This window comes from Betta splendens, chromosome 7 (assembly GCF_900634795.4).
Source record: "Betta splendens chromosome 7, fBetSpl5.4, whole genome shotgun sequence".
In the NCBI taxonomy this organism is placed as follows: Eukaryota; Metazoa; Chordata; class Actinopteri; order Anabantiformes; family Osphronemidae; genus Betta; species Betta splendens.
Window position 1 is genome coordinate 7412254 of NC_040887.2, and position 15450 is coordinate 7427703.

At 44.7% G+C, this 15450-nt stretch overlaps 2 protein-coding genes across 2 annotated transcripts; both read right to left on the reverse strand.

The window, feature by feature from the left end:
- Positions 1 to 578: 578 nt before the first annotated feature.
- On the reverse strand, positions 579 to 2181 carry LOC114858822 (transcription factor HES-2-like). Its single transcript, XM_029156445.3, has 4 exons — positions 1900 to 2181; positions 1699 to 1794; positions 1506 to 1593; positions 579 to 1402 (listed from the first exon to the last, which is right to left on the reverse strand). The coding sequence occupies exons 1-4, from the start codon at positions 1987 to 1989 to the stop codon at positions 1089 to 1091; spliced, it is 588 nt and encodes a 195-aa protein (XP_029012278.1). The 5' UTR covers positions 1990 to 2181; the 3' UTR covers positions 579 to 1088.
- A 6149-nt stretch (positions 2182 to 8330) lies between these two features.
- LOC114859068 (transcription factor HES-2-like) lies at positions 8331 to 12711 on the reverse strand. Its single transcript, XM_029156945.3, has 3 exons — positions 9519 to 12711; positions 9228 to 9411; positions 8331 to 9124 (listed from the first exon to the last, which is right to left on the reverse strand). The coding sequence occupies exons 1-3, from the start codon at positions 9810 to 9812 to the stop codon at positions 8793 to 8795; spliced, it is 810 nt and encodes a 269-aa protein (XP_029012778.2). The 5' UTR covers positions 9813 to 12711; the 3' UTR covers positions 8331 to 8792.
- Between the last annotated feature and the right edge of the window lie 2739 nt (positions 12712 to 15450).

The following is a 15450-nucleotide window of genomic DNA, read 5'->3' on the forward strand; positions in this document are numbered from 1 at the left end:
AGCGAGGTTCCGGCGATGTGAAACCCGGTGTTCACGCAGTTCAGGTCTCCGGCTTCTGACAAGTGACTCTTCCGGAGGGAGACGAGGCTTCACACAAAGGTTACAAAATGAGGTATTTTTGCTGTCCGGCTGATTTGGTTTGTAGTGAATGAATTATGCCACATATCTGAACCCAGGCGGCAGCGACTGGCTTAATATGCAGTGGTTATTGTTCAAAAGCGGAAAAACGGGAAACACATTGTTGTGAAAGATAAGCCACAACCGCCCGAACCAGAATGTCCAGCAGGGGGCAGCACAGGCCGCGGTTCCACCGACAAAACCGCTGCTGCGCGGTTATCACATGTCGCCTGATGGGGCGCATTTGACCACACAATGTGCGAACATCCAGGACTCGGACCGTGTAACGGTTTTTAACCAGCGTGTCGTTCACTCTTTTGTTCAATAACCCAAAAGGCGGATATGGAAGCGTGACATTATTCAGTGCAGCATCTGCGTTTGCTTTTTTATAGTCTCTCGTTCAGTAAGTGAAGACTTTTATTTTACAATCTTTTGTGTAAGTGAAAGAAGAACACAACATGTAGCCCGACAGCTTAGTTTTATTGTGTTTTAAGGTGTATATGTACAACATTTGCTGCAAATAGCAAAAATAAAATATCCCCCAACAGAGATACTTGATATACAGAGACATATAATGTCTACACATGTCATCCGCACAGACTCAGGACACTGACGTCTATTGTACAAATTCATACATACACTGACCCTTTGGGTCTTACAGGGCTGTTTCAATAGCCCCTAATCATCCAGTCCACAAGGAGGACTAAATATTTACCCGATACATACATGCAGATTAAAAATACGACTGTCCAAACGTGTCAACTTATACAGGACATTAGACTCGTGCGCATAACGTAAGTATATAATACTCAAACGAACAATTCAAGGATGAATTCTGGCCTCTCATCAGCCGAAACGAGCGAATCACCGTGCGTATTTACAAGTGATACATATCAAAGACAACCCCGCATATAATAGATTTAGCCTATTTGCGGGCTAAAGGAAGAATCGGCCACTTCCTGCTGAGACGTCTACCACGGTCTCCACATGCCGCTGCTGAGAGGCTGCGCGTGCGGCTGCGCTCCGCTGCTGCTGCTGCCGCTCCCGGACGGACCGGGGCCCAGTCTGGATCTGAGGCTCATGATTTTCTGCTGGATCTGAGGGAGACTCTTGGAGCTTTGAGCGCAGCAGTTGAGGCAGGTCGCGGCGACGGCGGCGGACGCGGACCGCTGGATGAAGTCGCGCACCCGCTGGCACGCGTCCGGGTCCGCGCGCATGCCCGGAAGCAGAGCGGAGACGCGCTGCAGGCAGGCTTTGTAGCCGTCTCTGTAACTGTCCGTGGAGCCTGAGAAGGGAATAAATACTTTGTTATTCTCGTGTTTTTAGAAACGATTGCGCTTTTATTACACTTCTAACAACAAACACCAGCAAGCAGAACCGTAACTCACTTTTGGATTTTACTGGAGGGATGTCGCTGAGGAATCTCACAGTCATTTCGAGGATATCGGCTTTCTCAAGCTTCGAGTAGCGATTCTTCTAGAAAAGGGGAAAATAGCAAACGTTAAATGCACGAACGTAACCCAGCTTTAACGGCAACACTTCCGAATCTAGCGTGGAGTTGTTGAAAAGTATTCCACTTACATCTCTGCCTGTGAGGGGAAGAATGAGGGTTTTCAGGTGATTCAGGCTGTCGTTGATTCGAGCGCGCCTCCTTTTTTCCATCAAAGGTTTCATAGTCTGCAAAGAACAAAACACAAGGTTTAGTATTCATTCACTTCATTTGTTGCACGACGTGAAGCAGTGGATTAGGAAAATGAATGGAAACCCAGCGGCGTCGCTTACCTTCCTGAGTTGAAGAGCCTCTTTTCGTTTGGCCACGGTCAGTCTTGGAGGAAAAGACTGGAGAGCTTCGCAAGTCATGTTTGGAGACATTTTCAGCGACGACTTTTGGGTCTGGGCTGCGTTCAAAGCACAAATCAGAGGATGTGTCTCTAACGGTTGCGAGCTCCGGTTTATATGCGGGTCCGTGGCGTCAGTCTTCGTGCGTCACGGGTACGCCCCCACGCCGACGCGAAACTATGTGGATAGGCTGCCGGTTCCACGAAAACAACACAAAAGCATCAATTTCTGCAAGATAACCATCTGTTTTCTGCTCTAATCCAAGCGTGACAACTGCAGTGCGTGTCTGCGTTGGATCCATGCAAAATCTGCGTCACAAAGCGGGAGAAGCTGGAGTTTTGGAGAACCCAGTGCTTCTTTGACAAATGCTAAATCTACAAAAAATGCATCTTTTTCAACAGAAAACATCCAGATTCATTGTTTAGTACGCTAGTTAATACGGTAAACACGGCAGTGTGTTGTGCGTAATTGCGTAATTGAGTGTTGAGGCGTGGCAGCAGAGTGTACGTTAAATGGTAAATTAGTGATTCTATAAAATATTTAAGTCTACAACTAATTCAAGATTATATTGTTGTTTTGTTTTCCTCCCACGCGTTCATATAATGCTTCAAATTTCAAACGAACGCAGCCAAGCCAAGGTGCAATACACACAACGCTGGCATAGGGGTCAGGCGTGCGTGCGCGGTAAAGTGTCCACTAAGACGCAGGCTACGTTCACGATCACATGCCCAAGCCACGCTACTTTCAAATAACATCTGGTCTTAGGTTTGGAAAACAATAGTTTTGCATATGAGGTTTTTAATGCCCGGCAGGGGTCTGAACCTGTAGGGTGCACCCCCACTGCCCACGCCTGACGTGGTCCAGCAGCAAATTCAAAGTAGGTGTGTAGTGAGAGAGCATGTTACGTTGAATGGTGACCGCACAATAAAACGACTGTACAGATTCTATATGAACTAGATCTACTGTAAAACTCCAGACTTACTTCATGTGGGTCTGGTGTTTATTATAATCAACCCTCATGTCCTGCGGGTGCGCCTGACTTTGAATTCCAACTTTATTCAGATGGCCAGATTTTAAATACAAACGGCGGAGACACGACAGCCCATCAAATATCGCTGCACTCTGGGGAACCACGCGCGCAGCACGCGCCACGGGGACCAGATGGCAGTCTGTTACCGAGCCGTCAGTCCCCCCACACACACACACACACACTGAACCAGCATCCTCTGACTCGGTCTCACTGTGTGTATCTCATCCATGTGCACGCACGCACGCACGCACGCACGCGCGCACACACACACTGCAAGTTTTTTTTGAACTATAAACCTTTACACGCATGACACATGAGCTCCACGCTGTTTTGGCGTGGGTGTCCCATCTGCATGCTGATGGGTCCACGTTGTCGTGTCCAACTGAAACAAACCTTTCTCGCCCCCCTGTTCAGAAACTCAGTGCTGCAATTGTCTTCTTGAGCTTGACTCCTGGATATGTGAGCGTCCAAGCCATCGTGTAATGTTTGCTGCTCAACATTATGTGACGATGACGACACACAAAGCTCAATCTGTTAAGGGGATAAAAAGATGTTTAAGAGCGACCACGTCCAGACTGACCACGTTTGTTAAACAAGGTTGCAGCTGGTTGTGTCCTGTTCTGCTGGAAACCATTCGAAACGGAGACAATAACTGAACACACAGTTACAATGAACTATTAACGAAATAGAAATAAATGAAGCTGCCATTTAAAATACAGTAGCGGAGCAAAGTCAAGATGCTGTGACGCAAATCAAACGTTCTTTTGCACGAATGTTTTAGTTCATATGTGTTTAATACACGCACAGTTTGATTATTAGTCTTTTACTTTTCACAATAAAGATTCACAGTTTGCAGCGGTCTGCATGAAATAGAGCCACCGTCTATGTTCGGAGGCGGCTGTAATTGAGAGGCACACTTGCTGCACGCGCCCACTGGGATGGGGGGATGTTGGGGGCGGGGGGGTGGTTATATTCTCTAGTTCTGCTCCTACGGTTAGGGTCCTCCTTTGTCTTTTCCGTCAAATTCGGCGTCGGTAACCCATCTGTGCAGGCTGGATAACAGGGCGCCTTTGTCTGAAGATGTTCTGACACTTCATGGGAATTAGGAATTGGGAGTTGGTGGGGGAGAAACCGCGAGAGGGACCCCACCTGACTTCAGAGGCGCTCTTTGGCAGCAGACCGGGCAGGTGCTTGGGGCCCCAGTGTAAGAGGAGCCTCCTTATGACTGCTGCAGTGCCGATGTGCAAAGATTGCATTGATCATTGTTTTTTTATGTCTTAATGTAGCTCTGCTTGTTTTTCCAGACCGAAAGCTGTTTCATTACACTGTAGATATCCTGAGGAGCCACGGTGCAAACTCCACCATCCACATAGAGCCTCTATAAATATACTTACATTACATCTTCGAAAAATATTTAAAATACACCCACTAAACTATGATTATGAAACATTAATGTTTTCTGTATGATCAGTTTTGTCTTTTTTGCATCATTTTACCATAATAATATTAAAGGCTTAGAATCACCACTGACATGGTGAAAAAAAGTGACGCGCATTACTATCTTCCATGGAAACCAGTGAAAGGCATACAAATATGTGGAAACCACCTAATAGGAACAACCTAATTAAGCTCTTCTCTAACACTTAAACTCAGATCTTTGGAGTCAATAGTGACATTTTGATCACTTTCTACTACTTTTCATGGAGAGCATCACCACATTCCCCATAACCTCCTGGTTCCACTCCACAGAACAGCAGATACCTTTGTGCCAAAAGCCATCCTCCTCCTGAACTCCAATCACTAAGCATTCAAATATTAGTTAAGCACTATATACTTATTTCTTTTTAGTTTTATCATTATTATTTTTCTATTATGGTTGATTATTATTTAATCTTACAAACTTACTTAAGTTCTTATATGGTCGTTATACAACTGACATGCTGCTCAAGCGCCCTGTCTTGATTTTTTTGCCCCCTGGATAAATAAAGTGTCTTTGATTTTGATTTGATTAGATTTGATTTGATTGTTTCCTCCACAAAGGCTGATTACAGCTGCAGAACATGAACTATGAGGAGGACATTCTGTGTTTTTTTTGGCCTAGGAGTTAATGACAGTTATTACAGCGAAGTACCAACAAGAACAATGTGTGTCACAAAGGGAAAGTAAAGGACTGCTGAAAACGAACAAACGAATGAATGAATGAATGAATGAATGAATGAATGAATGAATGAATGAATGAATGAATGAATGAATGAATGTAAAATGCTGTCAAGGCCTTGGTAGAATGTAGAATATGATTAACGGTTTACTCATTGCAGCTTTGTTGGAACCCGCCTCTATACAAGCACATTTCATTTGTATCAAACTATTCAAATGAACTGTCTTTACTGAAAACACACACTCAGCTCCTTCTCGTCTTTGCTATCTAAAATTTTTATTCACTTCAGCATCTAATGTGCATCTACTGTGGACCACTTGTACTGTGGACGCCTCTGAATGCCTTCCTTCCTCTCTCCGACCACTAAAATGCTTTTCTAAAAGAGGACAATAATCTTCTTATAGATCAGATTGATCATGAAGGATGGAAGCCACAACAAGCACTGTGAGAAGCAGTGTGATGCTCTGGAGCAGAGCCTGAAACAGGAGTCAGCTCGAAGAGATGGAGGAGGTTGTAAAAGAATTGAGCTGCTCTATGAGGAGCAGGAAGGAGGAAGCTGGAAAGGAGAGATCTAGAAATCATCTGGAGACGGAGAATGGTGAAAAAGAAAGTGGACAGCAAAGAACCTGACGTGATAGAAAATGGTTTATTGGGTGGAGAGAAACACATCAATGGGAATAAAAGTTACTGTGTGGAGTATAAACAAGTCTAACATTAGGTTTTGTTTTGAAGGACAAGGTTTAAGACTGACTAGAAACACAAGATGACGATGTATAAGAGGCATCACTGTGTGAAAAAGGATAACTCATCTTTTATTTACTACATTTGAACTAAAAGTGGTATAACACTTCCAATTATCAGTGATTCACTGGGAGCAGCTGAGGTTGTAAAGTCTTACAGGTGGAAACGACCTACGGTGTCGTTCCTTCAGACACTAAGGATGTATCAGTCTGTCACTGAAGGAGCTACATAGTGATGACTACGTTCCATACAGGGGGTGGGCATCGTTCTCCATCATGGATGAACGCTTACCAACCCCCTTCCTCCAGCTGTGGAGCTGTGACCAGCTTCTCCAGTCGCTTCCCGTCTGCTGCTGAGATGCTGCTGCACCAGCAAAACACTCCATAAAAGATGGCTGATGCCTCCACAGAGTCATAGAAGGTCTTTAGGAGAGGCCCTGGACTCCAAAAGACCTGAGTCTCCTTAACAGATAGAGTGTGCTCTTTCCTTTTTTATACAGTGCACCTGTATTGTGTGACCAGTCCAGTTTATTGTTGAGGTGAGCACCCAAGTACTTGTAAGCACCCGCTTCGGATGTTATCAGCCATAACGAATGGGCTGATCAGAACTTATCAGCGCATTCGTACAGACCGGTAGGTGCCTGCTCTGCCTCCTCGCGAGCAGCTAGCAGCTAGCTAAGTTGCTATGTTAAGCAGCAGGTTATTGTGGTTAGGGTTAGGGCTGGATAACGGGTGGGGGGTTCAGGTTACAGTTAGCTAACACAATACCGCTAGCTATTTGCTCACCGGTGTTAGTGCAGAGTGTGTGGGCCTACGAACGTCTACCACCAGCTCCGCATCCTCAACTCTGATACCGGGCTGACAGGCGAACTGCAGCGGCTCCATTGACTGGCTCACCATAGGACGAAGATGAGTGAGCACCAGCCTCTTCATCGTCTTCATCAGATGAGAGGTCAGCACCACTTATTACAGCAGTCAAGCGCTTCTAATATTTGCTGACCAGATTTTGCAAGTTCCCACTGGTATTTTTGTCCCTTCATCTTCAGTAATGAGCTCCAGAATTCACCAGGGTTATATCATTTCAGGTTCGACTGTATTGAGGTAGCAAGTGAACATTTTGTCTTGAAGCGTACGGATTGTGGCCGCGTTGACAAGGTGTGGAAAACTGGATCAGAGCCCCTCACTATGGCTCCTGTGGCTGTTTCTGGAGTGGTCAGTATCTAAATGGTCCAACGACCCCAAGTCCATCACCCGTGATTCACAGGAAATCCACTACATAAGTGGAAATGATCAATTTGTGGGGATTCCCATTTCTCTGACCTTAGTCACATATGATTCACATGAACAAACAGGTTTAATGACAACAAAAGCCTCTGGATAACAAAAAGACGACAACTGTGGACAACATGAACACAAACGTCTCCAAATGTTATAAAGAAGAAAAACGGACACATTGCAATACAAATTGTTATATGAAGTGCGTATGGGCTGATAAGTATTGATCATGGCCATATGATAACTGTGATAACAGCCAAAGCGGGTTTGATTGTGTTAGAAGTTAATAGAAATTACTCATGCCAGGCTTCACCACTTAAAAATACATACTGCACATGTTGTAGCACTGTTGGGGAAGCTTTATTTCTTCATTGTTGTTTTATTTATCAGAATCAAAGACCTCCCTGCACATTCACTGTAGGACAAACAATAAGTACTGGACAAACAATAAGTACTGTGTAGTGTATGACAGCTGCTTTTAATTTCTGAAATGATAAATTAGACTTATAGTAAGTTCAAATCCCTGATTTAATGTTTTGTTTTGTAAATACAAAACATAAAACTACTGACTACAAGAAGACTAAGAAATCAAGTATTTAAAATAAATATAACTTTTTTAAATCAAGCAAGAATTATTCTAACCTGCTAAAAAAAATTATGATAACCTGCAATTATGTGTATAGGATATTCACAATTGAATTCAAAGCAGATGGAATATATCTCACCTTTTAGTAAATACAGATTATAAATGTTATATTTACTGACGTCAAACCCACGTGTGAAGCTTTGTATGTTTTATAGAAATGTAAGATGACATGAAACGACAAATGTCGCAAAAGAGAGACAACGAGCTGAGATGTTGTATTATAATGTCATTCTGACCAGAGATTCAGCGACTATGTAAAATTGCTGAGGAGCGGTAGAGTTGCGTTCATTATCCCAGTGTGTGTCCCATCACACAACCAGTCCGACTTTTTTCCCACCAGTTTGGCGGCAACCGGAGCGGCGCCTCACATCAGCAACAATGGAGCAGCTGCTCGTCGGCATCAATGGGCTCAGACTGACCCGTGGCTTTATGCGTTTGCGCGCCTTTTTACTCCTTTCATAGCGCTGGGATTCTTCCCATTAGGACTCCGGCTTTATAAAAATCACCCAACACCATTCTCTTCCGGGAGCATGCATTTATTAAAACTCTTAAATGACAGAGCTGACAAAATGACAATTATATTCATTTTAATCAAAAAGACATTATTTGACAAAGCTTGTTTTCTCGACATCAATAAACAAAAATAAATCCTATTTAACACATAGTGTTTACAGACAAAACTGTTGCACAGACCAAAATACTTTTAAGCCCCTCGTGCAAACCTCAAACAAAATAACCCTTGGGGTTTTACAAAAGTGTTGTCTACAACCCATATCTTTGACACCCCAAAGAGGATTGCATATTAAAAAGCCCATAGACTCATACAGCTTCTATAAGATCTGTGCTCGTGTGCCCTCTGGCAGAAATGGGCCAAATACTGAAGAAAAATATTATACATCATCTTCAAAACTATTGTTCTTAATCACAACGACTACAATAATAGAAATGAAAAATAAACACGACTCGTGAATTGAATGTCCGTCTAATCTACCACGGCCTCCACATCGCAGAGCTGACGGACTGCGGGCCTGGCTGCGCTCCGCCCGGCGCCGCCGCCGCGCTGCCGCCGCGGACCTGAGTCTCCGGTCTGGAGCCGAAGCTGGATTTGAGGCTCTGGATGCGCTGCTGGATCTGAGGGAGGCTCCTGGAGCTGTGCGCGCAGCAGTTCCGGCAGGCCGGCGTGACGCTCGCGGACATGGACTGCTGGATGAAGTCGCTGACGCGCTGGCACGCGCCTCGGTCCGCGCTGGTTTTCGGGAGCAGGGCGGACACGCGCTGGAGGCACGCTTTGTAGCCGTCTCTGTAACTGTCTGCGGAGTCTGGAGAAAAGGGAGATTTGATCAGACTTTGGACCTCAGCGTGAAGCCTGTGTGATTTTACTTGTTCTTTCTCGTTTCATTTAGTTGAGCAGACGGTGCTCACCTTTGACTGGAGCGGACGGAAGGTCTCGGAGGAAGCGGACGGTCATTTCCAGAATGTCCGCTTTCTCCAGCTTGGAGTAACGCGCGTTGTCTTTGCCAACGAGCGGCAGAATCAGGCTCTTCAGGTGACTGAGGCTGTCGTTGATACGGGCTCGTCTTCTCTTCTCCAGCAACGGTTTGAGAGTCTAGAAAAAAAGGATAGCGCACGTTATTTAGCGGCGCGAGCGGCAAGAGTCGAAGCAGAAAACCCGTTGAGATGAGGGCGGAGCAGCGCAGTCGGCTCCTTTCTTACCTTTCTCATTTCGTTGGCTTGCTTCCTCTGGGCCACGGTGGACCGGGCAGGGAACGGCCGGACGGCCTCGCTAGTGATGCTGGGACTCATTTCGTCTTCGGCGGGTTGACGTGCTTTGCGGGGGAGACGCTCGCTCGTGCAGCGGCTGCGCTTGACTGTGCGGCAGAGTGCGAGGGGCCTCCTATTTATGCGGGTGGGGAGCGTCGGGGGGGAGGGGGCGCGAGCCGCAGCGCTGAGGTCTGACACCGGGGGCGATGCCTTTGGGACGTGACCGGAGGGTCCCGTCTGGACCATCTGGTCCCACTGGGCCCCTGTCGTCACCGCTGGTATGCGGGGTTACACGACGTTTTGTTTTATTGCGTTTAAAATTTTAAAGCCTTAACGTCCAACCCAAGCTTAAACGAGGCACGCAAGCTACAGGCACGTGGGATTCCCCCAACGCGCAGTTACTACAAACAACTAACGTCTAGTAGTTTTTCAATTAGGATTGAGCGTTTTTTCAATTATTTTAATAAATTTATCAGTTTATTTTTGTCTGTTTTAAAAATGTACCCCAACCAAATAAGCAAATTATCCAGATAACAGTTTTGTTTGACTACACATGTTGCAACTATGTAAAATAATAGATTTCGATCAAACAAGTTAAAATGCTCTAGTTAAAAAGGAGAAATACACTTTGTTGATGTTTTTATCGTTGCTTATAGACAAGACTTTCCGACCCGTCACAACAAAGGGACGAGAACCAGAGGAGAGATTCGGAGGTGGCAGGACTAATCTATTCGTGGAAATTAATAAAGCAGAGACCCAAGCCACGCTATGTATGGATTAACATCTGTTTATGCTCCCCCAACAGTTTGCTTCCAATTTCAACAACAGTGTCTACCTGGAGCCTGGAGCATTTGGGAGGGGGTGGAGTCTGATGGAGCCACTGCAAAGAGAGGATGGACGTACGTGTGTGTGTGTGTGTGTGTGTGTGTGTGTGTGTGTGTGTGTGTGTGTGTGTGTGTGTGTGTGTGTGTGTGTGTGTGTGTGTGTGTGTGTGTGTGTGTGTGTGTGTGTGTGTGTACAAAGACTCACACTGTTCATATAAAGAGCGGCTGCGTGGAGGATGACACGGTGGACGCGCCTGGTTTATAATTTAACGAATCACATCTGACGTTTGAAGTGACACGACCATATAACGTAGCGCCTGATGGTTAGAAACGTGCGCTGAGCGCCTTTTATTTTCGCATCTTCCCATAGACAGTGTCTGCAGCCCCTCATTGAACCAAACAGGGCTGTGGGCTGCCACTGGGATTCACGCGTTCGGCACGCGCCACAACCACGCGGCAGATGGGAACCCCCTCCCTCCCTCCTCGGTCGCCACACACCACCCCCTCCCAACCTCTCACTGCTGCTCCCATCAGCATCCCGGACCTGACCGCGGCTGCTGGTTCCTGTCCTTGCCCTCACCAGCTACGCGCCTTAGCGATGCTTTAGTTGCTTGTTTCTTTTGGGGAGGTCTTGATCACATAAACACAACGATGCGGTTATATGTCAATTAACCAATGCCGCTAAAATGATATTCAAAGGAACAAAACAACACTACTTAAGAGCAACAATGTTCATTAAAATCCATAGGATCCATAAATTGTGTGACTATAATCCGTTAGACAGAGCTTTATTCGGTTGCTCATTAAGCAGACCTCGCGTCTTTCGCACCACATTCGGAAAGAGTTTTGCAGCTCATCGAGCTCACTGCGTTGACGGGGGCGATGCTGTTCTTCGCCTGCAAGCTGTAGCTTGAGGGTATAAGCTCTTGGCTTTTTCAAACGCTGCTGCACGCGTTCTGCCCCATGGGACCCCAAATAACTGCCATCAAGTCCAGCCTGGGAACGGGCTCTCCAAGAGGAGCGCACGGAAAAAAAGTCCAAGGCGGACTTCGGTTGGGAGCCTTTTTGTCCAGGTTTCAGCGTGGGTATCCATCTGTGCAAATTAAGCACAGTGATCCTTTGTTGAAAGAAGGAGAGTGGAGCCACCAAGAGTTTCCAGAAAAAAATATGCTCGGAGTCTTTGTTTTCATTCAGTTACACGCGGCACCGAATAAAATATCTGGGCAAAACTAACTTGGATCAAAATCTGAAGGGATCATATACATGTAATTCACGTTTACAGTGTCTCTTAAACTGAAATATGTCAATGAATAAACTTCTGATCTGAAGTCAGAATGTGGAGGTATAACCGGCATGAGACTGACACGAGCCACGGCGTTCAGACAGATGGAGTCTGCACATGCAGGACCAGTGAGGCGTGAAACTAAAAGCGTCGACGGACTGGACTTTACCGACAACATCGTCTCCTTCAGGGCTCCGTGAAGCCCTGCAGACTGCAAAATAACAGATCCGCGTACATCATCGTGTAAGAGTGGGGGGATGATAAGCAGTATTGTCCAGAAAAAGGATAACAAAGCAAACAGAACAGTAACTAAACTCATCTGACAGCAGTGTTTCCACACCATACATTAAATTCCTAATTACTTTAGGTTCTATTCCCAGTAGAAATGTGGTCTGTCCATATGTTCCAGCTCCAACATCAACAGCTTCCTCAACTTCACTGACAATTTAGCATCATTCTCACAAACAGCCTTTTCTTTACCTCTGGGCTCACTCCTCTGCACATTTGACGTCTGGAGTCGCTCATGTCCCTGCATGAGGCCAAGTCTGTGGCTTTGTGACTCCTGGTCATCACTGTCCATGGAACTGAAAAGTATATTTCAGCAGATGAAAACTGTCCAAGGTGCCTCATGTACCTGAAGTCCCAAACTGAAGTCTCATATCTGCTGCAGGTTGCACTCCAACTATTCAAGCCGCACTGAAAATTAGTTGGGTTGGCAAAGTTTACGATGAACAAATCAAAGAAAACCTATTTACAACATGCCTTCTGAACAAAGGGACAGCACCACAGTTTCAGGGTGTTTTATTCAGCATATTCCTCGTTTTTCTATTTCCAGACATCCACTGATTAACCGATTAACAGAAAGTCACATATCTAAAACCTATGAGGCTTGTTTAAAAAATCTGAGTCTCAGGGACTTGATTGGTTGAAGGTGATGTGCACCCAACACGTTTTATGGCAGGTGTGAGACTGCAGTAGTCAACTCAAGTTAAGCTAAAAAAACATCTTCAAACAGTTGTGTTGAGCCATCTCAATTTTTCTGATTTATTTGTCACAGCAAGCAGCTGTCATGCACTTAATCTGCAATGGGGGGAATGGTTTATTTTGAGTCCAACTGTAGAGAATCCACACATTAAAAAAAGGAAATCATTGCAGCTGAACTTGTGTTTTTTATCAGCATGACACATATTTCTATTTTTACATTGCTGTCTTAAACACACCCTCTGTTAAAGAGAGAAAATTGCACCAATAGATGTTTCACAGGCAAATTTCAAAATTAAACGTTCTACCTGACTTTAGGTCAGTCACATGAATCTTATCTGCAAATGCAACAAAGAAGCTCAGACTCTGGGCCAAGTTGCACGTAAATGATACCAGCTACACATGACTTTCATTATATAAAGTGATGTTAAATCCGTAAAACAAATTTCTATCCTTTAACGGTCACAAATACACGTTTGTCAGAGTGTTGTGCAAAGCAGTGATGTGACGTTGTGTCGCGTCTGGACGCAAAAAAAGACTCCAATCCAAATTTGCCAAGAAGCTTCCCGCGTCCAAAGCAACGCTAGTTTTGTTTGCCTGTAACCATCTGCTTGTATTTACTTCTGTCTAATGAGAGGCCAAAGAAAAAAAAATCATAGCAATAAAATGAGCAAAACGTCAAAAAATTGTTGTTTGGATGACTGTGTTTAACTTGTTACATGTTATAAAGGTTATAAATAAGAAATATAAATCAAGGTTTATCGTGGTAAAATACTTAGAGTTTAACTGTATTAAATATATTGGATACATACAAAAAACATCGAAGGCAAAGCTGCTTTACGCATGATTTACGCACTGTAAAACCTTGTGAAACCTTATTCAATTTAAGCTTTGATTATTATTTGATCAGAATCTGTTTGGAATATGACCAGAGCAAGCATTTAAAATGCGTTGGAAAATCTAATTTGCCTTTAATGACCTTACAGACGCTTTGCTGATCTATTGTCTTGTCTGTTTGAACATGAAGTTCATTGCAGTGCAAAGCATCAAGCCTGGCGTCATCTGTAGTTTGACAGAGAGAAAAAAATGCTTGCATTATTCTAAGCCTACGTTGCACAGACCAAGGGGATGGCTCAGACAGGATTTGAAGGTCCGGGGAAGCCTAACCAAGCCAAAAGCCAAGCTGCAAGGTCCAGCGCACATCTGGTGGCGCACATTTGCTTTGTGCGTCAAAGTTGACAAAGGTAAACTTATAGCGTCGCCTCGGTTTCTCCGCCAATGGCTGTCGCTTCAGGGTCTGAGCTCAGGCTCCACACACGCACCGAACGTCTGCAGAACTAGACAGTAGTTGTAGAATAAGCAAAGCATTTCAACCTTTTTGCGCCAAAGGCTCAGCACATTTACGGAAGGATGAGGACCTGAGAGTCCCCAGCGACGTCCGGGAAACTCAGTCAAGGCGGATTGATGGCGGGTTTTCTGAATATTGGATGGCCGTGTCAGGGGCACGAGAGCAGCACGAGCCAGCGAACAAAGGCAGCAGATGGCTTTCCTGCTATGAGTGATTGGGAAGTTACAGGGACACATGTCCACAGGGACATTAATAAATGAGGGTTGATCGTCGAATTCATATTTCGCTCTTATACTGGCAATTCAACAACTGAAAGTCGTTTGAGATAGATTGTGTATTATTAATTTCACCTGTAGGTAAAAATGATGCTGGATGGAGGTTATTGTTAAATTTGATTTGCTGACGAACCCAAAAGTCTAATGCACACATAAGTTTAATTATTTTGTAGGGGTTAGATTTTGACAGAAGCTGGTGCATCAAGAAAAAAACAAACAAAAAAGTGCGAAACAATTTAAATCTTAATATTCCATGTATTCTGTTTAAGCTGCATCCTCGAACACAGCCGTGGATAGTGGAGGAGACGAGGGGCGTGGCGAGTGGTACGAAGTGTCCGCCCACAAACACGACGCGCCGCTGTCACCAAACCCAAACCTCGTGTAGTAAAAGGGCGCTCAAAACAACTGCAGCTTCCAACCCGGCAGCAACGACCTGCACGAGCACAGGAGCGAGCACGTCACGAGCTGGTATGTCATTGATCCCTTTAAACCTGATAAACACATTTACACTAGCGTTATGTAGTGGTATGAGTTATGTAACGTAAGAAAAGTTTGATCTTTCCTTTTTTTACAGTTTGTTGCTTCATTATTAATGTTGATCACGTTAAAAATGAAAACTGTGTCAGTATTTGAAGGTTGTGTCTGGGCCTGAATAATTGGGTTTGTTTTAAAAACAGTCATGTGAATGAATGTGTCAATCTAAGGATTGGGTTTTATAATATTTAAGATTCCATATAATTTTTACACATCATATACTACATACAACATTTACTGTACTTAATGTACTTGGGTAGAGCCAATGAAACAGCTCATACTGTATCTGCTACACAACACACACACTGATTTTACCATAATTCCAGTAAATTGCATCACGCCAGCGGTCTCACGCGTTTGACTTTCATTGTGGACGCTGCGCATTGTTAAAACCCTGTCTGGTCAGATTAGTTGTCCTGTTTCTGTCAGCTGCTAATGAGCCCGAGTGTGAGAAAGTTTGACCATAGAAATTCTCACTGCAGCTCACGGATGACTGGGTCACGGTGGGAGAGACGTCCAGTTCAAGAAGACGTCCAACTATGTCTCAAGGCGGTGAGAAAGAAAAAAGAAGATGGTAAAGCTGCAATAAAAATCACAGGTGATCATTGTTTTAATGATGCGATCTGTTATAAAACAGAAG